Source organism: Leucoraja erinacea, chromosome 21, assembly GCF_028641065.1.
Source record: "Leucoraja erinacea ecotype New England chromosome 21, Leri_hhj_1, whole genome shotgun sequence".
In the NCBI taxonomy this organism is placed as follows: domain Eukaryota; kingdom Metazoa; phylum Chordata; class Chondrichthyes; order Rajiformes; family Rajidae; genus Leucoraja; species Leucoraja erinaceus.
In genome coordinates, this window is record NC_073397.1 from 37,100,420 (window position 1) to 37,126,472 (window position 26,053).

Below are 26,053 nucleotides of genomic sequence, written 5' to 3' on the forward strand. Positions count from 1 at the left end.
GGCAGCGTCTATGGAGCGAAGGAATAGGCAACGTTTCGGATCATTTATTAAATTAGTTGATTGGTCGAAACAGGAGAGGAGGGGCACATATATTTTTTGGTAAAAATTGTTGAAAACCACTATTCATTTTTAATAGTGTCCTGGGCCTCCTCCGTGGCCAGAGTGAGTCCCACCGCAAATTGGAAGAGCAGCACCTCGTATTTCACTTGGGTAGTTTACACCCCAGCGGTATGAACATTGACTTCTCCAATTTCAGGTAGTCCCTGCTTCCTCTCTCCTTCCCCTTCCCTTCCCAGCTCTCCCACAGCCCACTGTCCCCGCCTCTTCCTTCCTTCTTCCTGCCACCCCCCCCCACATCAGTCTGATGAAGGGTCTTGACCCGAAACGTCACCTATTCCTTCGCTCCATAGATGCTGCCTCACCCGCTGAGTTTCTCCAGCATTTTTGTCTATCTTTGATTTTTCCAGCATCTGCAGTTCTTTCTTAAACAATTTGTTGCGCGAGGCATTCAGAAGCAATGGCGGCAGTTGTGTTATTTTATTCATTGGCTCCACGAGTCACACAGAGAAATTTGATTGCCCGTGAATGAGCCGTCTACAGACAACACTCACAATGGAGCTCCAAACATTCACGCGTTGAAAGCTTGCTACTGTCTGTATCTAATCACTGGTAGCAGTCACAAGTCAACTATGTACTCCCCTGCTCATTACTTGCTTTTCAAATAACAAAAAATAATATCTATGTATTAATTTATGAATAAAGCAGACTTTTCTTCATTCTTGTACACTTCCATATTCCAATTTCAATAGACAATAGAATATAGACAATAGGTGTAGGAGTAGGCCATTCGGCCCTTCGAGCCAGCACCGCAATTCAATATGATCATGGATGATCATCCCCAATCAGTACCCCGTTCCTGCCTTCTCCCCATATCCCCTGACTCCACTATCTTTAAGAGCCCTATCAAGCTCTCTCTTGAAAGTATCCAGATAACCGGCCTCCACCGCCCTCTGAGGCAGAGAATTCCACAGACTCACTACTCTCAGTGAGAAAAAGAGTTTCCTCGTGTCCGTTCTAAATGGCTGACTCCTTATTCTTAAACTGCAGCCCCTTGTTCTGGACTCCCCCAACGTCGGGAACATGTTTCCTGCCTCTAGCGTGTCCAAACCCTTAGCAATCTTATATGTTTCAATGAGATTCCCTCTCATCCTTCTAAATCCATTTATTGATGAATGAAACAACAAATCAAGCAGCAGATTTAACATATCACTCCCATAAAATCTCCACATAATCTTTCCATTCGATGTTATGATATAATCACCTTTAAGCACATTTTTACTCAAAATCAATCGAGGTGTAACAAGATTATACGCTGTTTGAAACCTGGAATTACTGTTAAAAAAATGTTAGGTCCCCCCTATATCCTGTGAAGTTGGAGGAGTGATGATATTCTATTGGTAATGCATGCAGGAAACCATTGAAAGATGCGCAAACATCATTAGGATTCATTTTATCTAAATCCTAGTGCTACAGTAGCAGCAGGAGTAGTGTGTGTGTGTGTACGTGAAATATATTTACTGCTTCTGCTGCAGTTGAATTTCAAGTCTCATGAGCTGAATATTTATTTCTTGGTGACAGGATATCACGGCATTATATCTGACCTGCAGCACACGCGAAAGGCACTGTTATATTAAGAGGTAACGTGACGTTCGAGAGAGTGGATGGAACATCTCAGAGCCTGCAACAAATGCTTTCATTTGTCCATCAATATTTATGAAATAAGCACGAAGGCACTATCATGAAAGTATAAATTATAATGTGACTGTATGTCGGTAATGTGGACCCGTTTTTGTGAAACGGGAATTCACGGCTGATCAATCAGTGGGCGACCATAAATGTCACCCTCACTCATGGCGGTACTTGAACAGAAATGCCAAAGCACCTATAAATGATGGGGTCTCTTACAAGGAGTACATGTATGAAATATTATTGTGCAAAGAATATTATTTGTTTTTCTGAAGACAAAGTCAAGTTCAATATCGTTTGGTTCTGTCTGTTTTTCCCTTTGTTTCCTTCCAAATGTTTTCTCATTTTTCATAAAACTGTATATTATTCAAAATGATCGACGAGACAATGAAACATATTGTTAATAGCCTTATTTAGAGTATTATTCCAATCCACGTTCCCTGTCTACAAAGGTCAAATTCTGAGCTTTTCTCTCTAAGTTGAAACACATCAACATGTTTTGGCCGTCGAGGTCTGTGGTGAAAGGGCTGTTCTGAGTTGTGTTTAAATGTCTAGTAGATGAGCAATATCGACAGTATATTCTGAGGAAATTGGGATCTAAGGGCATGGAATGGAGGTCAGGAGATGACTTCTTTATAAGATCTAAAGAATCATAGTTAAATAGCACAGAAAAAGGCTGTTCGGCCCATCACGTTCATGCCGACCAAGATGTCTATCTGAGCTAGACCCATTTGCCTGCATTTGGCCCATCTCCCTTTTAAACCCTTCCCGTCAAAATATCCGGTGTGTACATTTTGGGCTCAATGTGCTTCATAATTCGATATTTCTGGAGTTTCCAGTAATTTTGTCTCTTGTGTTTTGTTTACAGCAGAACAGAAAGAGCATTCTTCTACACCATCAACGTCCTTATCTTAATATGAAAGCTAACACAGCAGAGAATAAGCAAGGGAAGAGAAGGGAAATTTCCCTGACCTTTACATCACACAGTCAACACTAAACCACAAGGGAATACGATTATCATGAACTTTAAACAAAGCCTTTTGCTCGAACACCTTTTGTCCCACAGTTACCGGTAAGTTTATATATTTATAATAACTCATGAATCAAACCCCATCAATATATTTCTCCTGAAGAATAAAATCACAAATTTCTAGTTGTACTTCTAATAATATAACTGCCGTGTGTATTTTAGAAAGTACATTCAAAATGTCATTGCACATCCGAGTTTCAACAGCGTCAGAACCTTTAGTTACTCAGGGACTGAAGATGATTAAAGGAATTAACTTTATTCAGAACTAATCTCAAGGGCATCTTTCCTGATGGGGAGTAAGTCGATGATCCACATGAATCATTTCCACATATAAATATCTTATTTAACTACTCATCGGGGCACGGCATGTGCTTAACAATAATCCCGATTTAATTAGTTTCATCATCTTGGATAATGCCAGGGACCCAGCTCTGAGAGTGATAGATGCCATCAATTAGCAGTCAGCGTTCAAAGTTTTCAATCTTCCTCCAACTGCAAATATAAGGTTTCAAATGGGGTGGGGGATTGCGACCTTCACGTGGTCCGCCCTGTTTCGACGAATGCGATCAACCCGACGTCCACGATCAAATAACATCAAATAGAACGAGTTGTCCTTCAACTTCAGGCTGTGAACACAGAGCCGAACAACTGACAGCCAACCATGTCATCTCTGGGTGCCCGCTCTACCACCCACTAAATGGAGCTGTGTCAGGGCCTGGCAAACATTGACGCCAACACAGACAACAACCTGGCTGCTCAACACCCGGCCTGAGATTGAACTATTCCTTTGTTTTGTTTCATTCGCAAGAAGAAGAATGTTTCAAAGAAGCACAAGAGGGAGATTGATCGATGGTCATTTGTTGATTTACCTCATAGAGAGTGATGATCCCATTGGTCTCGTTTGGTGGCTTCCATTGGAGATAGATCTTCTCTTCAAATGGACCTCCTTGAATCGATTCCATGGGCACCAGACCTGGGACTGTCGGGCAGAATACAACAAGAACATTTAGTTTAGCTTAGAAACAAGGGACTGCAGATGCTGGGTAACACATGAAAAGGTCCAGAGTGCTGGAGTAACTCAGCGGGTCAGGCAGCATCTGTGTGTGTGTGTGTGTGTGTGTGTGTGTGTGTGTGTGTGTGTGTGTGTGTGTGTGTGTGTGTGTGTGTGTGTGTGTGTGTGTGTGTGTGTGTGTGTGTGTGTGTGTGTGTGTGTGTGTGTGTGTGTGTGTGTGTGTGTGGTGTGTGTATGTGTGTGCGTGTGTGTGAGTGTGTGTGTGTGTGTATGTGTGTGGTGTGTGTGTGTGTGTGTGTGTGTGTGTGTGTGTGTGTGTGTGTGTGTGTGTGTGTGTGTGTGTGTGTGTGTGTGTGAGTGTGTGTGTGTGAGTGTGTGTGTGTGTGTGTGTGTGTGTGTGTGTGTGTGTGTGTGTGTGTGTGTGTGTGTGTGTGTGTGTGTGTGTGTGTGTGTGTGTGTGTGTGTGTGTGTGTGTGTGTGTGTGTGTGTGTGTGTGTGTGAGTATGTGTGTGTGTGTGTGTGTGTGTGTGTGTGTGTGTGTGTGTGTGTGTGTGTGTGTGTGAGTATGTGTGTGTGTGTGTGTGTGTGTGTGTGTGTGTGTGTGTGTGTGTGTGTGTGTGTGTGTGTGTGTGTGTGTGTGTGTGTGTGTGTGTGTGTGTGTGTGTGTGTGTGTGTGTGTGTGTGTGTGTGTGTGTGTGTGTGTGTGTGTGTGTGTGTGTGTGTGTGTGTGTGTGTGTGTGTGTGTGTGTGTGCATGGTTAAGAGGAACAGATATAGTTTACTATCAGGCTTCAGTAGGTAACCACAGTGTATGAGTGCCTTGCTGTTTACAACCCTTTGTTGATCGACAGTAAGTGGATGGTAACTAGTTGCAGCGAGCGTCTGCTTGGCCGCTGCTGAAATGGCTGAATACTTTGATACGATGTCAGTCCAATGGTGACAAGTGGACGGGAGGCTGAGATTTGTCTTTAATTTATTCAAACGTTTGCTAATTAAATTGACATTACACCACATAGTGTTAAATTATTCATGGCATTTATACCGTTTGGGAAAAAAAACTATAATTAAAAGGCTGACGACTAATAAATAAACCAATGACAACTTGGAAATAAAAACTGACCTACGGCTGGACAGAAAGTCAGAAAGACTTATTGGCCGTGAGACGCTGTTGACAAATAGAGCGCGTTAGATTGTTAGGTGATGTGGAGTTGGAGCCACCTGTCACAGTTACACTAGGCAAGCATTTAATTGACTATTTCATTGCGTTTCCATCTTGCATGCTTCATCTGCAGGGCTGACATAAGGATGACGTACTGGGGCTGAGGAGGACAGTTTAAGGGCCTGTCCCACTTACGTGATTTTTTTCGGCGACTTGCCGGCACCCGTCGTTAGTCGCATCAGGTCGCCGGAAATTTCAACGTGTTCAAAATCCATCGGCGACCAGAAAAAGGTACGACTCTTTGGGAGACTACTCACGAGTCTACATTAGTGTGCAGGGATCGCTGGTCGGCACGGACTCGGTGGGCTGAAGGGCCTGTTTCCACGCTGAATCTCTACACAAAACAAAAGACGGGATGGCGTACAGAGCAAGCCTTTCAGTGGCCACCCCTCAACTTGTGCCAAGGTCCACCGATTCCTCTTCCCAAACTCACCACGGAGGTTCAGGGTGCGACGTGAGGGGGCAGTGTGTGCCTCATCGCTCTGTGATGCGACCCACCATGCTGGGAGTCAGCGGAAGGGATGTCTATTGACTGGAGTTGTTGATCGACAGCTTTGCAGCCCAGAGTGTATTTAAACAGGGAAATTGCCTCCGCCTCATGCGGCAAATGATGAATCAAGAAATAATTATGTTTTGGAATTACTAATGCGTGAGCAATTTCATCTGCACAAAATGCACCATTTAAATAATTTACATGAAATATTTATAATATAAATAAAGCACACAGAGTGCTGGAGTAACTCAGCGGGTCAGGCAGCATCTCTGGAGAACATGGATAGGTGACATTTCACAAAGTCCTGGAGTAACTCAGCGGGTCAGGCAGCATCTGTGGAGAACATGGATAGGTGACGTTTCTGGTCTCTTCTTCAGATGTTTGGGGGAAGGGTGGGGGGAGGGAGAAAGTTGGGAGAGAGGGGGGGCAGGACATTGCCAGGACATCGCCTGCTTTCTGCTTCCTGCTTTCACCACCCCCCTATTGCCTCTAAAAAACAGTCTGAAGAAGTGTCTCAATCCTATCCCACGTTCTCCAGAGATGCTGCCTGACCTGCCGAGGTACTCCAGCACTTTGTGTCTTTTTTAGTAAACCAGCATCTGCAGGTCCTAGTTTCAACAAAAGCACCCTTATAGTAAGTCTGCCACATCAGTAAAGTCACGGCTGTCTAAGTGTTTAATAACTGCATAAATAGGACAACATGAATCTCTGATTTATAGTCTCTGGCGATGCAGGAAATACAGAGTAGGTTGATTTAGCTCAAGGAGATACGATGCTTCAAACCAGTTAATATTTCTGTTTTAAATTAAAGTTATTTATCAGGATTTTGACTGTCACTTTCCTTTGGAGTTATATTAAATAAAATTTGAAGATCTATAATCAGACGGCTGGTAACCAGAAAACACCGCTGTTCATTGTTATTTATGTGTGATTGTGGCCAATTTATCACTGATACATGAGTGAGTGTACAGAAGATACAGATGTATGTGCATGAATATTGCCAACTTAATTGAAAAGACAAAACTCAGGAAATGTGCAAATCAATGATCACGAAAAGTATCTCATCATCTGTTGCCTCTTTGAGGAAAAACAAAGAAATTCTGTAATGCAAATTAATGTTTAGAGACACAAGGAACTGTAGATGGAAAAGACACAGAGTGCTGGAGTAACTCAGCAGGTCAGGCAGCATCTGTGGAGAACATGGATAGGTGACATTTTGGGGTGAGACCCTTCTTCAGACAGATTGTAGGGGGAAGGGGGGGGGAGAAAACTGAGAGGAGGGGCAGGACAAAGGCTGGTGACATTCGGCAGGTTAGAGGTGAGTTCAAAACATGAGTTCTAAACTGCAATAGATTCCAATTGTAATTTTTTTACTGGAGTCAAAGAGTCACACAGCACAGAAACAGGCCCTTCGGCCAAACTCATCCATGCTGAGCAACATGCCCAAACTAATCTAGTCTGGTCCAAGTAGAAGTTTGCCTGTGTTTGCCCTAAAGAACCTGGCCCGGGGCCGAAGATGTCCTGGTTGGGTTGCTCCTGGGCCTGGCCTAGCTGGCCATCCATGTGTCACAGCACCAGGCAGAAGAGGGCTCGGCCCGAGCCGGCTGCCTGCCCCTTTACTGGCGTTATGTCCGTGCCCGGGTGGTGTTAGAGAGGGACTACGCACTGTCCACGGGCACCCTGGGGGATTTCCGGGACCGCTGGGCTCTGCAGGGGGTGGAATGCATCCTGGACAAGGATTGTAATATAGTTGTGTATAAGAAGGAACTGCAGATGCTGGAAAAATCGAAGGTAGACAAAAATGTCGGTGAAACTCAGCGGGTGAGGCAGCATCTATGGAGCAAAGGAATAGGTGACGTTTCGAGTCGGGACCCTTCTTCAGACTGATGTGGGGGTGGGGGAGCGGGGCGGGAAGAAGAAAGGAAGAGGCGGAGACAGTGGGCTGTGGGAGAGCTGGGAAGAGGAGGGGAAGGAGGGAGAAAGCAGGGACTACCTGAAATTGGGGAAGTCAATGTTGATACCGCTGGGGTGTAAACTACCCAAGCAAAATATGAGGTGCTGCTCCTCCAGTTTGCGGTGGGACTCACTCTGGCCATGGAGGAGGCCCAGGACAGAAAGGTCGGATTTGGAATGGGAGGGGGAGTTGAAGTGCTGAGCCACCGGGAGATCAGGTTGGTTGTTGGGAACTGAGCGGAGGTGTTGGGTGAAGATTGTGGAATAGTTTATCGTTTGTTATGTATTATGATGGTGGGTCCTGTTTTGTTTTTTACTGTATATATTATTTTAATATTTGAATATCCCGGCCCTAAATTTTAAAATCTATTTTGTTCCTTCTCCATGAGTGTTGGTGGTACTTAAAGGAAACATTATGTGGCCAATATGATCGTCAGGGGTCACAGAGGCCTTGTGTTGAATGTTATCAGAAATGAGTGGACGTTGTGCAGAAAGACCTCCTCACCTCGTGGGGGGAGGAATGTAATCGGACCTCCCACCCGGCAGAGAATGGCAAATGGGCAAATCTGGAACAATATCACAAAAGCTTAAGGACTCTCGGAAAGGGGAAAAATGGCGGGAAATCAAGAGAAGGCAACATTTTAAAACATCAGCAGCAAATGGATCAGGAAGAGTTATTGGTCTCCACAAAGATTGCATAGCCATGCTGGGTGGCACGGTGATGAGGCTGATAGAGCTGCTGCCTCATAGCACCAGGGTCCTGGGTTCCATCCTGACCTCGGCTGCTGTCTGTGTGGAGTTTGCACGTTCTCCCCGTGACCGTGTGTGGGTTTCCTCTGGGTGCTCCGGTTTCCTCCCACATCCCAAAGGCGTGCAGGTTTATAGGCTAAAAAATTGTCCTTCTGTAAATTGTCCCTAGTGTGTAGGGAAAGTGGGATAGCATAGAACTAGGGTGAACAGGTGATCGCTGGTCGGCGCGGACTAGGTGGGCCGAAGGGCCTGCTTCCATGTTGTATCTTTATAACAAAACGAAGCCTAAAACTTAACACTATAATGAAAGGGATAAAAGATAATCACACATCTTGTGTGCTGAGTTATGGAGCTGATATGCCCACAATGTTTGCAATCACAGCCATTAATTACTGTAATGTGTGTATTTCCCATTATGATCACCACTGCCTGCCCCATGCCATTAATTTGCAGTGTTTCAATATCCAGTACAGTCTTTGCAGCCTTCAGTAACTACACTGTAAACCTCAGTTGCTACCTCTCTACACGCTAACTTTAATCCAGTATAAAATCTAATTTCAGGGTGAAAGCACATGCTCTTACCCAGAGTTGGAGAATTAAGAAGACATCGGTTTAAGGCGAGGGGGGGAAAGATTGAATTGAAACTTGAGGGGCAACATTTTCAATCAGATGGTGGTGGGTGTATGGAATGAGCTGCCAAATGTAGGCTACATTTAAACACTTAAAGACACTTGGACAGGTACCTACATAGGAAAGATTTTGAGAGACATGGGCCAAACACAAATAAATGCGACTAGCTTAGTTGGGGCATCTTGGACTAGCATGGATGAGTTGGGCTGAAGGGCCTAGTTTCTGTGCTGTACAACTCAACACTAAATCACAATCGCATTCTTTGGCAGTTCAGAACCCAGAACTTGAACTCTGTAATCTGCCAGATGTAGAAACAAGGAACTGTTGATAACGCTTTACAAAAAAAAGACACTAAGTGCTGGAGGAACTCAGCGGATCAAGCAGCTTCTGTGGAGAGAAATAACCAATTAAGCTTTAGGTTGATAGCCTTCCTCAAACTGGACAAGGGTCTTGACCTGAAACACTGTCTGTCCATTCCCTCCACAGATGCTGCCTGACCCGTATCTGAGGATGGATGTGCTGGCTCTGGAGAGGGTACAGAGGAGGTTTACAAGAATGATCCCAGGAATGAGTGGGTTAGTCTATGATGAGCGTTTGACAGCACTGGGCCTGTACTCGCTAGAAGGATGAGGGGGTGCCTCATTCAAACATACGGAATAGTGAAAGGCTTGGATAGTGTGGATGTGAAGAGGATGTTTCCACTAGTGAGAGAGTCTAGGACCAGAGGTCACAGCCTCAGAATTAAAGGACGTTCTTTAATTTTAAGGAGATGAGGATGAATTTCTAGTCAGAGGGTGGTGAATCTGTAGAATTCTTTGCAACAAAAGGCTGTGGAGGCCAAGTAAATGGGTAGATTTAAGGCAGAGATAGATAAATTCTTGATTAGTGCGGGTGTCAGAAGTTATGGGGAGAAGCCAGGAGAATGGGGTTAGGAAGGAGAGATAGATCAGCCACGATTGAATGGTGTAGTACACTTGATGGGCCGAATGGCCTAATTCTACTCTCATCACTTATGTTCTTATGACCCGCTGAGTTCCCCCAGCACTTTGAGATTTTGCTCATATTGCTGACTTGGTAAATTACTTCATTTGTCACATGTACCGAGGTACAGTGAAATACATTTATGTACATGGTTCAGTACAAATATCACTATGCAGTGACTAGTGGGGTGCCCCAAGGCTCGGTGCTGAGACCTCAGTTATTTACAAGATATATGAACGATGTAGACGAGGGAATTAAATGTGACATCTCCAAGTTTGCTGATGACACAAAGTCACTGAAAGTAAGCATGCAAGTACAGCAGGCAGTGAAGAAAGCTAATGGCATATGTGCCTTCATTGCAAGAGGATTTGAGTTTAGGAGCAAGGAGGTCCTACTGCAATTGTACACGACACTGGTGAGACCGCACCTGGAGTACTGTGTGCAGTTTTGGTCTCCTAATTTGAAGAAGCCATTGAGGGAGTGCAGCGTAGGTTCACCAGGTTAATTCCCGGGATGGCGGGGCTGACATATGATGAAAGAATGGATCGACTGGCCTTGTATTCACTGAAAGTTAGAAGGATGAGAGGGGATCTTATAGAGACATGTAAAATTCTTAAGGGATTGGACAGGTTAGATGCAGGAAGAATGTTCTCGATGTTGGGGGAGTCCAGAACCAGGGGTCACAGTTTAAGAATAAGGGGTAGGCCATTTTCGACTGAGATGAGGAAAAACATTTTCACCCAGAGAGTTGTGAATCGGTGGAATTCTCTGCCACAGAAGGCGGTGGAGGTCAATTCACTGGATGTTTTCAACAGAGAGTTAGATTTAGCTCTTAGGGCTAACGGAATCAAGGGATATGGGGAGAAAGCAGGAACGGGATACTGATTTTGGATGATCAGCCATGATCATATTGGATGGCGGTGCTGGCTTGAAGGGCCGAATGGCCTACTCCTGCACCTATTTTCTATGTTTCTATGGTCTATACATAAGCGCTTAGTTACATCTTAGATAAGCATCTCAGATACAGTACAGGTGCATCGCAGTCGTGCACTGAGCCAGTGTGCAGAAACTTAGTGAAACTAGTTCCACCGAACAAATATCTGCAAATATTTGCTTGAACCTTTCAGCTTGACAGTGAAATATTACATTTTGGAAAATGTTAGACTAACATGATTAGAATATTTGAATGCAATATTGTGAGTTGATTCGCTAGGACATTTGAAATGATTTTCTTCAGCTCATCTGACATAATGCGATTGGTACACCACATAGATTTTTTTTTGGCAACTTGCCGGCACCCGCCATAGTTGCAGCAGGTTTCCGAAAATTTTCCACATGTTGAAAATCCAGCGTCGAACAGAACAAAGTACGACTCTTTGGGCGACAACTCACGACCATACGGACTTCGCCCCTCGACATGTCGCCAGGGTGTGAGTAGTCGCCCAAGGAGTCGTAGCATCTTTCTGGTCACCGCTGGATTTTCAACATGTTGAACATTTTCGGCGACCTATGTTGGGTGCCGGCGGCCACCGAAAAAGTTGCGTAAGTGGGACAGGCCCTTTAGTAAGAGTTTAATTGTTCCGTTTCAGACACATGGAACAGTTACACACATTTGTGTCTTGAGCACCTGATCAAGGTCCATGCTGTGTAGGTACGGTAACGGTTCAATAATTCAGGCACTCACCATCCTCCTCTGTCTGTATCACAATCTCATCGCTGACTTTCCTTCCCTCCGGGTTGGTGAGGGCGAGTCGTAGCTTGACGGTGGTGTAGGGGTGCAGCCCGCGCAGCGTGTAGTGAGATGACGTCTGCATCAGCTCCTCCGCCGTGTACTCGCGCAGTCCCAGCACGTACTGGTACAGCACCGTCAGATTGTAGCTGTGGCAACGGGTGACCACGTAACCAAAGGGCTCCCAGTGAATGGTCAGCTGGCGAGAACGCACGTCGACAACCTCCACCGTCTGAGGTCCATGGACGGGATCTGGGGAGAGGAACGGTCATCATGTACGGCAGCAAGAAGCATGGATGGAACATAGAACGGTGCAGCACGGGAACAGGCCCTGAGTCCCACAATGTCTGTGCCCAACGTCAAGCCAAGACCGACTCTTGCCGTTGCTGAAGATAGACACATAATATTGGAGAACGTCAGCATGTCAGGCAGCATCTCTGGAGAGATGGATGGGTGATGTTTCAGCTCGGGACAATAACCAATCCATGTTCTCCACAGATGCTGCCTGACCCGCTGAGTTACTCCAGCATTTTGTGTCTATCTTTGGCATAACCCAGCATTTGCAGTTTAGTTTAGCTTAGAGGGCCAGGGTGGAAACAGGCCCTTCGGCCCACTGAGTCCGCACTGACCAGTAATCCCCGCACATTAACACTATCCTACACACACTCGGGATAATTTACACATACACCAAGCCAATTAACCTACAAACTCTTGACTCACGAGCGTCCAGGCGTCACCCCGCAGCATGTCGACACGTGACGCCTGTATGGTGGTGAGTAGTCGCCCAAAGAGCCGTACCTTATTCTGGTCGCCGCTGGATTTACAACATGTTGAACATTTTTGGCGATCTGCTGCGACTAATGACGGGTGCCGGCAAGTCGCTGAAACAAAATTGCGTGCGTGGGGCAGGCCCTCATACCACCGTTGCTGTTAGGTAACCGTGTCTCTGGGTACAGCTCACTGTGATTCATGCTCATCAGCTTTGTGTACTTTCCGCCCACAGATTTATTCTACGCTACACAAGAAACCTGTATAGTGCAACACTGCGTACAATAGTCATGCGGCAGGCAGCATTAGGGTGAGTCTAGACCATCCACTCTTTAATTGGAGCGCCCAATCGAATCCCCAGTGCCTTGGATCCAACGCCCACTATCCCGCTGGTCTGAGACTGGCAGCAATGCATTAATTAATGCAGCCATGTGTCCCGCTCCGCAGTGTAGGGCTGCAGCAACGTTCAACTCAGATCAAATACTCCTCATTTATAATCTCTACGATGCTTGGGTTGTCATAGAGACGTACAGCGTGGAAGCAGGCCCTTCGGCCCACATTCCGTGCTGACCAATTTGGTATATTAGCTTGCCCCATTTGCCTGCATTTGGTCCACATCTCTCCAAACCCTTCCTATCAGTCTGAAGAAGGGTCTCGACCCGAAACATCACCTATTCCTTCGCTCCATAGATGCTGCCTCAACCGCTGTGTTTCTGCAGCATTTTTGTCTAACTTCCTATCCATATGTTTGTTTTGTGAATAAAAATGTGCTGGTTCACATGTCAAGTAAAAAATAATGTTTAAGAAAGAACTGCAGATGCTGGAAAAATCGAAGGTAGACAAAAATGCTGGAGAAACACAGCGGGGCAGAGAATTCCACAGACTCACAACTCTCTGTGAGAAAAAGTGTTTCCTCGTCTCCGTTCTAAATGGCTGACTCCTTATTCTTAAACTGTGGCCCCTGGTTCTGACTCCACCAACAACAGGAACATGTTTCCTGCCTCTGGCGTGTTATATGTTTCAAAATCTCGGCTGGAGCAGCGTCGGGAGAGACCAACGCGGGAGTGACAGTCTCTGTGGCAAAGGTCACATTTGTGTGTGTGGTCTCTGGTCTGTTGAAGTTGCTGCGCTCCTTTCTGCGTGCCCGCTTGTCTGCCGCTGCGTTTAGAGGGTTTATCCCTCGAAACCATCCCTATCCACGTACCTGTCCAGGTGTCTTGTACCTGCCTCAACTACCTCGTTCCATATTCCCACAACTCTGTCAACCAAACTGTGATGCAAGCAGTCAGTACCGTACACTTGGGGAAAGTTCGACAGAGTACTCAGTGACACACGGAACCTCCTCAATCTTCTAAGATGAGTTAATTTGTTCCACATAGTCAGAGTTACATTAAACCATTAAGTGAATCATATGAAGAACTATAACTTGATTTAAGGTGTACATTAACCAACACGTTTATGAAGCCTATTGCAATATAGTTCAACTCAGTTCAGATTTATGGTATCATAACCTGATACAGGCTCAGTGAAGTGTAGCATGTTAAGAGCGTTCAGCTTTGGGAGATATTCTCCTTCCCGGTTAAAGTTGGTATTTTTCAATCTGATGTTTGGGAAAGAATATGGTAGATTTGTAACTGTTTGTGTGTCTGTGCTAATCAATGTTGATTTTAAACACATAGCCACCATGATCGGAGGCCACTCGATCTACTGCATCAATGTTTCAGAAGGAACTGCACATGATGGAACAATCGAAGGTAGACAAAAATTCTGGAGAAACTCAGCGGGTTAGGCAGCATCTATGGAGCGATGGAATGGGCCGAATGGCCTAATCCTTAAGAAGGGTTTCAGCCCGAAACGTCACCCATTCCTTCGTAGATGCTGCCTCACCCGCTGAGTTTGTCGATTTACTGCACCAATATCACTCCCCCATCAATGACGCACCAGCCCATTGTTGCAACTATTGCCTATCGTCAACCAACACCTTGCCTCCATTTGCAACGTTATTGTGTATCTCCTTCGACATGTTGCAGCTCACCAGCTGAACAAAGAACGCAGGGAATTGCAGAGAATTGTGGATGTAGCACAGTCCATCACACAGACCAGACTCGGGAAAGCAGCCGACATAATCAAGGACCACTCACACCTCGAAGATTCCCTCTTCTCCCCTTTCACGCGGGCAGGAGGTACAAAACCTTTAAAACACACATAAACCAAATTCAGGAAGAATCTCTTCCTCACTGTTATCAGGCTACTAAACCGTCCTCTCATAAACTAGCGTAATCTTTCCGATCTTCCAAACTACCTTTTTGCAGCCCTTACGCTTTTTTAATCTGCACTTCCTCTGTAACCGTAACACTATATGTTTCCACTCTGGTAGTTTTACCTTTGCACTACATGCATATGACTGTATTTGTGTATAGTTTGATTTGACTGGATAGCACAGATAGGGTGGGGGGGATTGTGGGGGTGGGGGGGGGGGGGGGGGGGGGTTTTGGGGGGGGAGGAGTTGTAGGGGAGGGGGGGGGGTTGTGGGGGAGGGGGGGGGGGGTGGGGGAGGGGGGTTGTGTGGGGGGGGGGGAGAGAGCTCAGAGAAAAGACGGGGAGAAGTGCCATGGGGGAGAGGGGGACATTACGGGTGAGAGAGGAGGAGCCAGCGAGGGGGACCAGAGGGGCAGTGGCTGGAAATGGCGGTGCGATGGGGATTCTCTGCGGGCGCTGGTCGTTCTCCTCCGCCGGGATCAGAGTCTCCGCTTTCCGTTTGGTGACATCTCCGACTGGGCAGGGTCGGGTCTCCGACGCTGGGCTGCTGCTTGGACCCGAAACGTTGCCAAATCCCTCGCTCCACAGATGCTGCCTCATCCGCTGAGTTTCTCCAGCATTTTTATCTACCTACGATTTTTCCCAACATCTGCAGTTCTTTCTTAAAACACTCGGAATACCCGTGATCGGACTTTGCTGGCTTTACCTTGCACTAAACTTTATTCCCTTATCATATATCTGTACACTGTAAATGGGTCGAATGTAATAATGTATTGTCTTTCTGCTGACTGGATAGCACGCAACATAAAAGCTTTTCACTGTACCTCGGTACACATGACAACAAACTACACTAAACTGAAAGTATCAATGAAAGCCTGTCCAGTTATTGATTGCCAGGCTTGATGTTGTTGACACAGACTTGTACATCATCTCCCCTGTGGCCAAGGAGTTCAGATACATCCATCCAGTAAAGGCCTCAAACTCTGTGGAAGATTTTGAGGCAGCAGACATCTGCGGGGGGGGGGGGGGGGGGGGGGGGGGGTGCAAGTCATATCTGTCAATATTCTTGCCATAGAGGGAGTACAGAGAAGGTTCACCAGACTGATTCCTGGGATGGCAGGACTTTCATATGGAGAAAGACTGGATAGACTCGGCTTGTACTCGCTAGAATTTAGAAGATTGAGGGGGGATCTTATAGAAACTTACAGAATTCTTAAGGGGGTTGGGCAGGCTAGATGCAGGAAGATTGTTCCCGATGTTGGGGAAGTCCAGAACAAGGGGTCACAGTTTAAGGATAAGTCTTTTAGTAACGAGATGAGAAAAAAGAATTCACACAGAGTGGTGAATCAGTGGAATTCTCTGCCACAGAAAGTAGTTGAGGCCAGTTCATTGGCTATATTTAGATGTGGCCCTTGTGGCTAAAGGGATCTAGGGGGTATGGAGAGAGGGCAGGTACAGGATACTGAGTTGGATGATCAGCCATGATCACATTGAATGGCGGTGCTGGCTCGAAGGGCCGAATGGCCTACTTCTGCACCTATTTTCTATGTGTCTATGTTTCTATGTAATACTTGAAATGTTTTGAATTCCTCCTGCACTTTGTGTTTTGAACGAGGTCCCAACGTCAGCAGGTTTTTGGAGAGTCCATTTTACGTTAGATCTCTGTCTGTGTCATCCATCAACATAGCCGTCTCTTGTGCAGCCCTGGTCATGAACTCTTCATGTGACATTAGCAACATGAACAACCATTCCTCTGGTCCCTTTGTGTAAATTTGCTGTTATTATCAGAGAGGATTCTACACATTCTTGCTAATTAGAGGGCACAAGGTGACAGAGACAGCCGCTCTCACGCCTGAAGCCCGTTTGGCTTTAATGACGCGAAATGATGATAAGACAATTAGCAGGGTTTTACTAATCTGCATACGTCGTGGGAATCTGCTCGAGTTCAGTCGAGTCAATTGCTCCCTTCAGCAGTCTGAGCATTCACTCCCATTCCTGCCATTCCTGCACCAAAAAGCCAACATCATAAGTTCATGTGTAGAATCGGCCAATTCAGCCCATCGAGTCTACTCCACCATTAAGGCACCTGGCACCCGGGTACTCTCAACAAACTCTCATTGCCTTGATTAGATCTCCACCTCGTAAATCTCTGGAGCTCTCAACATCGCTCTAAGGACAGACAGATGGCGGTGGCGGTACCAGGTGAGGTGACTCTACAACTGATTTGAAAGCTGCCTTACGCCCCTGTCCCACTTAGGAAACTTGAACGGAAACCTCTGGAGACTTTGTGCCCCACCCAAGGTTTCCGTGCAGTTCCCAGAGGTTTTCGTCAGTCTCCCGACCTGCTTCCATTAGCTGCAACCTCCGGCAACCACCTGCAACCTCCGGGAACCGCACGGAAACCTTGGGTGGGGCGCAAAGTCTCCAGAAGTTTCCGTTCAGGTTTCCTAAATGGGACAAGGGCATTACTCCCCAGTGTTGAAGCTAACAGGAGGACTGCTTGGGGCGACGGCATGGGATTCTATTGTTACAACAATGAACGACATACACACTCCAACACACTTGGGTTGTTTTAACACGACACAGAAAGACAGATTCATTCTGCCAGCAATCTGACCAACCATGAGGGCGAGATGGATCAAGTGTTGTGAATCTGTGGGATTCTCTGCCACAGAAGGCAGTGGAGGCCAATTCACTGGGTGTATTCAAGAGAATTATGGGCCTGTCCCACTTAGGTGACTTTTGAGGTGACTGCAGGCGACTGGTGAATTTTTTTTTAAATGTTGAAAAATTTTCGGCAACAGTGGCGACATTTTGGGCTGTGGTAGGTTGTTGCCGGGTGATGCAGGTTGGTGCCAGGTGCTGACTTTGGTGAATTCCATTCTCCTAGTCTTGGCCGTCGCCATTAGATATAACTCTTAGGTCTATGGGAATCAATGGATATGGGGAGAAAGCAGGAACGGGGTACTGATTTTGAATGATCAGCCATGACCATATTGAATGGTGGTGCTGGCTCAAAGAGCCGAATGGCCTACTCCATCACCTATTGTCTATGTTTCTATGAGTGGTGAAGTTTCCTCAAGATGTTGCCAGGAATGGAAAGTTGCAACAAGGGGGAGAGGTTGGAGAGGGCGGGATACTCTGCAATAGAACAGAGGAACTAAGGGAAGAATTAGATTGCATGGTACGTTATTGTCACATGTGGCGCATGTGACACAACCTTCCTACGACCTCTTATGACCTCCTACGACCTCATGACGACCATGCTGCGAGTATGAGTCAAGGGCAAACTCGGCAGAGGTCGTGAGTTAGGTCGAGAAAGTGGGACAGGCCCTTTATTCGTAAACTGTGACCCCTGGTTCAGGACTCCCCCCAACATGGGGACCATTTTAATGTAGATAGCTGTATCCTGCAGTCTTTGCTGTTTCCACCATGGGATAAAGGTTCTGACTGCCCACACTATTGATGCCTCTCATAATGTTATATACTTCTAGATGACCCAAACACCACATTGTGCTCTAGTGCATCATAACGATGCCATCTTTACCCCAGAAATACACTGGAGTTTCAGCCCCGCTATTTCATGTTGCCACTGTAAGATCCATCGACAATCTTGGATTGACAAGATTCACTCCCATTCACTCTGGTTGTGCAAATGTTTGTCGACTCAACAATATTGATCTGCAACAAACTTCACCTAATGTCACTTTCAATTTACAATTGAAGAAGTGTTTGTGCGCAATGTGAGAATGAGTCGATGATGTTTTACACGTTAGTTCACGTCGACAACACTGAGCCATCACCCGTTTAAACGAGAGCTTACATTTATACGACGTCTTTTACAACATGGTGATGCTTCACGCCTCTTTACATGGCTCCCACCGATTACTTCCTTGAATCGTAGTCACTGCTGTAACAAAGTAAACCGAGCAGCCCAATATGTTCACAGGCCACAAGCAGATTAATGGCCAATGAAATTATTTAGTAACTCACAGAGCTGCTGCTGCCTGGTTAAGGAATGTGTCGACACACATCTGCTGTCATGATCTATATGATTTGGTAATGTCTGCAGTGCAAACATCAATCTAACTTCACGCTGGTGCCTTTTGCTAATCTGTAAGTCTGTCCACGAGAGATAATTCTGTGAAATCACACTTTACTTTAGATGTGCCCACTTGTACCTCAAACCTAATTTGTGGGGGGCACTGTGGCTCAGCGGTAGAGTTGCTGCCTTAAGCCCCTGTCCCACGATGCGAGTTCACCCAAGAGCTCTCCCAAGTTAAAAAAAAAATCAAACTCATAGAATGTACGTAGGACCTCGTGGATGTCCCGTAGCGGCTCGTAATGCGAACGGCAGGTACTCGGGAAACGCGGTAACTCATGACGTTTTTTCAACACTGTGAAAAATGTCCAAGAGTTGCCCGAGTACTTGCCGTTAGTTACCCGGTTTCCCGAGTACGTGCCGTTCACATTACACGCTGCTACAGGACATCCACGAGGATGTCTCGGGAGAGTTCTTGGTTGAACTCGCATCGTGGGACGGGCGCTTTACAGCACCAGAGATCAGGATTCGACCCTGACTATAGGTGCTGTTTGTAGGGAGTTTGTACGTTCTCCCTGTGACCATGTGGGTTTTCTCCAGGTACTCCGGTTTCCTCCCACACTCCAAAGTCATGCAGGTTTGGGGGTTAATTGGCTTCTGTAAATTGTCTCTAGTGTGTAGAATAGAACTAGCATCTGGGTGATTGCTGGTCAGTGTGGACTCAGTGGGCTGAAGAGCCAAACCAAAAAGCCTTTTAGTTTAGTTTAGTTTAGAGATACAGCGAGGAACCAGGCCCTTCGGCCCACCAAGTCTGCACCGACCAGCGATCACCGCACATTAACACGATCCTACATCCACTAAGGACAAGTTTACATTTACCAAGCCAATTAACCTACAAACCTGTACGACTTTGGAGTGTAGGAGAAAACCGGAGATCTCGGAGAAAACCCACGCAGGTCACGAGGAGAACGTGCAAACTCCATACAGACAGCACCTCTGTCAGCATCCGTAATCGGGATCGAACCCGGGTCTATGGCGCTGCATTCGATGTAAGGCAGCAACTCTACCGCAGTGCCACCGTGACTGCCCAAACTAATCCAAGTAATTGAGAATTCATCCATATTTTCATGGTTTTGTGTTTCTGCCTTCACCCACCACCCTCTGTGTAAGATAAATGTAGTTCCCAGACTCGAAACGTCACCTATCCATGTTCTCCACAGATGCTGCCTGACCCGCTGAGTTACTCCAGTACCTTGCGTTCCTTTGTCTTTAAAGCTATTATTATTCATATAAAGCAATCATCCCACCGCCCTTTCATTCACTTTATAAAACGCAATCACATTATGTTTGAATAAAGTTCCAAATAAGTTGATACTCCAGCTGATATCTGCCTCACTTGTCCCCGTACAGTAATAATGTCAACTCTTCCCCAGGCCAGACAAGTGCTTCAGAACATACTCCTGAAATCACTTAAGGAACTGTCAAGCCTAACACTGTAAATCTAGAAGCCTCCGGTGACTAGTTATTTTCTGCATTCTTCTCCAAAGAGCATTAATACTATTCTGGGCTCTGCAGGGACACTGAAGCCCATTAGAAGCGGCTTGATTTGTGCAGCCCCACGATACCAGCTTTTAAACCCGGGCACAGTCTAACGTGGCTGATGGATGAGTATGGGACACGCTCGTTAATTCACCGCAGCAGAGTCGAGGCGTAGAAGGAAGAAATCAATCTAGCTTCAAGTCTCACTCTCTCAGCCAAGATCTGTACACCCGGCCTCATTTATCAAAGATGTTGTCCTCGGCAAGCGTGCATGGGGAACAACGGCAGAGATGGGAAGTGGGGGGGGGGGGGGGGTGAAGAGCTGGAGGGTGAGAAAAGACCAGGACTGGCCACGTGTCCTGATGGTGCCTGGTAGGTCCTTAGTTGGCATGGGAAGGTGTGATCTCAAGAGAAACTATGTGGAGAGCTGTGGAACTGGTAAAGTGACCAGGGTAAAGGAAGGGGGCGGGGAGTGTAAGATGAAGTCACTTAAAATTAGAGAATTCAATGTTCATACCGCTGGGGTGTAAGCTACGCAAGCGAAATATGAGGTGCTGTTCCTCCAATTTGCGCTGGGCCTCACTCTGACAATGGAGGAGGCCCAGGACAGAAAGGTCAGTGTGGGAATGGGAAGGGAAGTTGAAATGGTTGGCAACCGGGAGATCAGGAGATCAGATGGACCAAGTGTTCACAAAAACGGTCGCTGAGTCTACGTTTGGTCTCACCGACGTACAGGAGCCCACATCGGGAACAGCAGAGGCAGGAGATGAAGTTAGAGGAGGTACATGTGAACCTCCACCCGACCAGAAACCTCACCTATCCATGTTCTCCACAGATGCTGCCTGACCCACTGAGTTACTCCAGCACTCACCTATCCATGTTCTCCACAGATGCTGCCTGACCCGCTGAGTTACTCCAGCACTCTGTGTCTTTCATTGCTATAAACCAGCACCTGCAGTTCTTTGTTTCTACAGAGTCTCCCGTTACAGGATCGGACATCCCAGTGATTTTCCGACGTGGGCGAGACTAATCCCACAAGTGGGAATGTTGTGCTTGCTGTTTTAAACTTTTTCTTTGCGATAAAGTCTTGCAATCTTCTTCCAAATCCATTTGATTTCCTGGACAGCTGGGTGAGGAATGGGCTATTAATGTGAGCTGGTCAGCGCAGCCTTCTCCCTGACACCAAGTGACCACTCCCGAGGGCAGCGGATGCGCTGAAGCAATTGAAGAGTCCCACCAGTGCTGGGGTAGATTTATGGGCTGCTGCCACCGGCGTTTGCGAATCTCCGAGCTAGCATGGGGGACAATCTCTCCCATTGTGCGAGAGTGCGATTGCTTTTCCAATGTAATGCAGCCATTCGGACTGGACATCTAATATCCTTGCATCAGGAAATCCTGCCCATTCAACGTTAAGCTCATTTCACAAAACTGATTGCAAAAAATGGGAAATAGGAGTATTTCATAAACCACAAACTGTCAGGCAACTGTGTAATCATGTGTAGCCCGTGTATCAATTGCATTGATAAAAGCAGGGAAGGCTGAGAATCATTTATTTCTGGCCTCGATTCTCAGTTTAACTTTTTTCTCATTTTATTCTATTTTATCCTGTTTGGATGTTTTCAATTCAGCTCAAATTCCCTCCTCTCTCTGCCACAAGATGCATATCTGATCAACATTAAATCTAAAAACTAAAAGTTCAGTTCAAGTCAAGTCAAGTCAACTGTACTTGTCACATACACATACAAGATGTGCAGTGGCCATGCCTGCGGGATTGTGCAAAACAACAGAACAGAACTAGTGTTTACATTTCAGAAAAAAAAAATTCAGAGACACAACAAAACAGTAAATTAGTCCCTGGTGAGATCAGAGTTTACAGTCAATGGACAATAGACAATAGGTGCAGGAGTAGGCCATTCGGCCCTTCGAGCCAGCACCGCCATTCAATGTGATCATGACTGATTATCCCCGATCAGTACCCCGTTCCTGCCTTCTCCCCATATCCCCTGACTCCGCTATTTTTAAGAGCCCTATCAAGCTCTCTCTTGAAAGTATCTAGAGAACCGGCCTCCACCGCCCTCTGAGGCAGAGAATTCCACAGACACAACTCTCTGTGAGAAAAAGTGTTTCCTCGTCTCTGTTCTAACTGGCTTACCTCTTATTCTTAAACTGTGGCCCCTGGCTCTGGACTCCCCCAAAAGGCCTGACGGCCTGTGGGAAGAAACTCCGTCTCATCCTCTCTGTTTTCACAGCGTGACAGTGGAAGTGGTTGTCTGACCGTAGCAGCTGGAACAGTCTGTTGCTGGGGGGGAAGGGGTCTCCCATAATGTTGTTGGCTCTGGATCTGTACCTCTTGGTGTATAGGTCCTGCAGGGGGGTGAGTGTAGTTCCCATGGTGCGTTCGGCCGAACGCACTATTCTTTGCAGAGCCTTCCTGTCCTGGGCAGAGCTGTTCCCAAACCAGATTGAGATGTTGCCGGACAAGATGCTTTCTACAGCCCCAGAGTAGAAGCACTGAAGGATCCTCAGACACTCTGAATTTCCTCAGCTGCCTGAGGTGGTAAAGACGCTGCCTTACCTTTCTCACCAGTGTAGCAGTGTGTGATGTCCATGTCAGATCCCCTGTGATGTGGACTCCCAGGTATTTAAAGCTGCTCACCCTATCCACAGTAGTCCCATTTATCTCCAGTGGCGTGTACGTCCTCGGATGTTGAGCCCTTCTAAAGTCCACAATCAGCTCCTTAGTTTTAGTGACATTCAAGAGGAGGCTGTTGTCCTGACACCAGAGTGCCAGATCAGCCACCTCCTCCAGGTAGGCCTTCTCATCGTTATCGGAGATCAGGCCCACACCACAGTGTCATCAGCAAACGTGAGTTTAGTTTATTGTCACGTGTACTGAACAGTGAAAAGCTTTTGTTGCGTGCTACCCAGACAGCCGAGACACAATACATGATTACAATCGATCCATTTACAGTGTACAGATACATGATAAGGGAATAACGTTTAGTGCAAGGTAAAGCCAGCAAAATCCGATCAGGGGTATTCTGAGGGTCCACCTATGAGGTAGATAGTGGTTCAGCACAGCTCTCTGGTTGTGGTAGGATGTGGCCCATAAAGAGGGCAGAGACAGACTTGTACAGATGAAGATTTTGATTTTGATTCAAGTATGACTGATTCCTCACATACGCAACATGCCAGGCACTCTACATGCCAACATTCATCGCCCATACAAGGCTCTACTTTGTGGAGACATCTGGTGGTCGGGCCACTGGTTAATTGAACCCTCGTTCATCATGTGGCTAGAGGCATGTGCCTGAGGGGAGGGGGTTAGAAAGGAAGTTGAGGGTTAGCCCTGCTGCAGCGACACGCAGTTACTCTGGGCCCCGCAACACTGCTCCTGTTTGGAATTATTTTTTATTTAATAAACTTGGCCTAGAGTTCACAGCGTCTGACTCACTTTATTGCGCTTTAACTTTTTGTTTTTTTAGTTTAGTTTAGAGACTAAAACTACGGAGCTGATTGTGGACAGCGCGGAAACAGGTCCTTCCTCCCATCGAGTCCGTGCCGACCAGCGATCTCCGCACACTAGCACTATCAATAGACAATACGCAATAGGTGCAGGAGTAGGCCATTCGGCCCTTCGGGCCATTCAATGTGATCATGGCTGATCATCCCCAATCAGTACCCCGTTCCTGCCTTCTCCCCATATCCCCTAACCACCGCTATTTTTAAGAGCCCTATCTAGTTCTCTCTTGAAAGTATCCAGAGAACCGGCCTCCACCGCCCTCTGCGGCAGAGAATTCCACAGACTCACCACTCTCTGTGAGAAAATGTGTTTCCTCGTTTCAGTTCTAAATGGCTTACCCCTTATTCTTAACATCCTACACACTCAAGGGACAATTTACACTTATATCTACAAACCTGTATGTCTTTGGAGTGTGGCAGGAAACCGAAGATCTCAGAGAAAACCCACGCAGGTGACGGGGAGAACGTACAAACTCCGTACAGACGGCACCCGTAGTCAGGATCGAACCTGGGTCTCCGGGGCTGCAAGTGCTGTAAGGCAGCAACGTTACCGCTGCGCCACCGTGACCGTCCTTTCATTATAAGTGGCGGGAGATTGCAGAGCGTGAACTGGCAGCGTGGAACTAATGGTGCACATCGCCAGGAGTCCCTTCTCTGAGATTGTGAAGACAGAACGGCAAGGCTGTCTTTATCAAATATTTGAACTGCATGTTTCCTGTTCTCACATATTTGCATTCCATACTGTATATTTGAATAGAAAATACACTTGTAGATAGACTATGAAGACCTTTATTAATTTGGAATCTAAATATATTCATATCAAATGCTCCTGTAATGAAAACAGTTTTAAGCACCAGTTTATTGAAATGCTTTCAATTAGAATGATCATTAATATCTAAATAAATGATCAGTGTTGATCCCAGCCGGTGCCCTGCTCCCTCAGGGTTCAGCGCAGTGCGCGAGGCATTGAAGTGTGGCCGCACTCCAGCGCCTCCATGGATGGAGTGGGATGGAAAGCCATGAATCACTTTATCAAAGCAAACATCTGAGGAAGAGATGGGCTCCCATCTGTCACACAGCTAACGTTGTCTCTCCAGGCCACGATCTGTGTCGGGGCAGCACGGTGACGCAGCGGGAGAGCTGCTGCCTCATAGCCCCACGGACACAGGTTCCAGCCTGACTACCGTACGGAGTTTGCACGTTCTCCCCGTGACCTGTGTGGGCTTTCTCTGGGTGCTCCGGTTTCCTCCCACACTTCAAAGACGTGCAGGTTTGTAGGTTAATTGACTTGTTGTAAATGTAAAAAAATTGTCCCTGTGGCAGGACAATGTTAATGTGCGGGGATCGCATCCTCACACATCCCAAGGACATTGTCGGTTAATCGGCCCTCTGTAAACTGCCCCTAATGTGTAGGGAGTGCATGAGAAAGTGGGCTAGCACAGACCTAGCGTGAATGGGTGATCTATGGTCGGCCTGGACTCGGTGGGCCAAAGGGCCTGTTTACATGTTATGTCTATAAAACTAAAACCAGAACTAAAACAGTTTGAGTTGAAGATGTAGACAACAACGCTGGAGAAACTCAGCGGGTGAGGCAGCATCTATGGAGCGAAGGAAATAGGCGTCTCCACCCGAAACGTCACCTATTCCTTAGCTCCATAAATGCTGCCTCACCCGCTGAGTTTCTCCAGCATTGTTGTCTACCTACAATTTTCCAGCATCTGCAGTTCTTTCTTAAACAACGAGTTGAAGATGCAGTATTTGTGCCAACAATTGTGGACGTGTGATTATTTCTTCAAAGTATGACAGTCCACAGGCCAACAGTTAAAGAATTAATACATCACCTTCAACACTATAGATCCTTTTAAGGCACAAAAAAACCAACAGGAAATAGGTCCATCTGCGGCTAATGAGAAGATAAAGACAGCAATAGATCAAAGGCAAGGACATAAGAAGGCCTAGAAGAGTAATGTGAGCATTGAGAAAAAGTCAGCGTGCAGTAACAGTGGAGCGGCAAATTGATAAAGACATGACACGAGAAAATAATGGCATGTCATAAGGAAAAGATTTGCAAAGTCACACGGGAGTCCTGCATAAAACAGCACAGGAACAGGCCCTTCGGCCCATAATGTCCGTGCCGACCATGATACCAAGCTGAACCAATCTCTTCAGTCTGTACACGATCCAGGTTCTCCGTGACTTTATACACCTCCACAGGATCACCGCACAGCCTCCTGTGTTCCCGGCAATGAAATCCTCGCCTGCCCAACCTCGCAAGAAACATGTGCCCGATGTTGGGGGAGTCCAGAACTAGGGGCCACACCTTAAGAATAAGGATTAAGCCATTGAGGATGGAGACGAGGAAACACTTTTTCACACAGAGA

The 26,053-nt window shown here is 46.5% G+C and overlaps 1 protein-coding gene across 5 annotated transcripts in view; it reads right to left on the bottom strand.

The window, feature by feature from the left end:
* ptprt (protein tyrosine phosphatase receptor type T) overlaps nt 1-26,053 on the bottom strand; it is a 540,461-nt gene that overhangs the window by 184,415 nt on the left and 329,993 nt on the right. For all 5 annotated transcript variants that reach the window (XM_055652682.1, XM_055652681.1, XM_055652684.1 and 2 more), the window contains exons 8-9: nt 11,498-11,794; nt 3,646-3,755 (exon numbers count right to left, since the gene is read on the bottom strand). In XM_055652682.1, the coding sequence (XP_055508657.1) occupies nt 3,646-3,755; nt 11,498-11,794 (407 nt within the window). The remainder of the gene's footprint in view (nt 1-3,645; nt 3,756-11,497; nt 11,795-26,053) is intronic.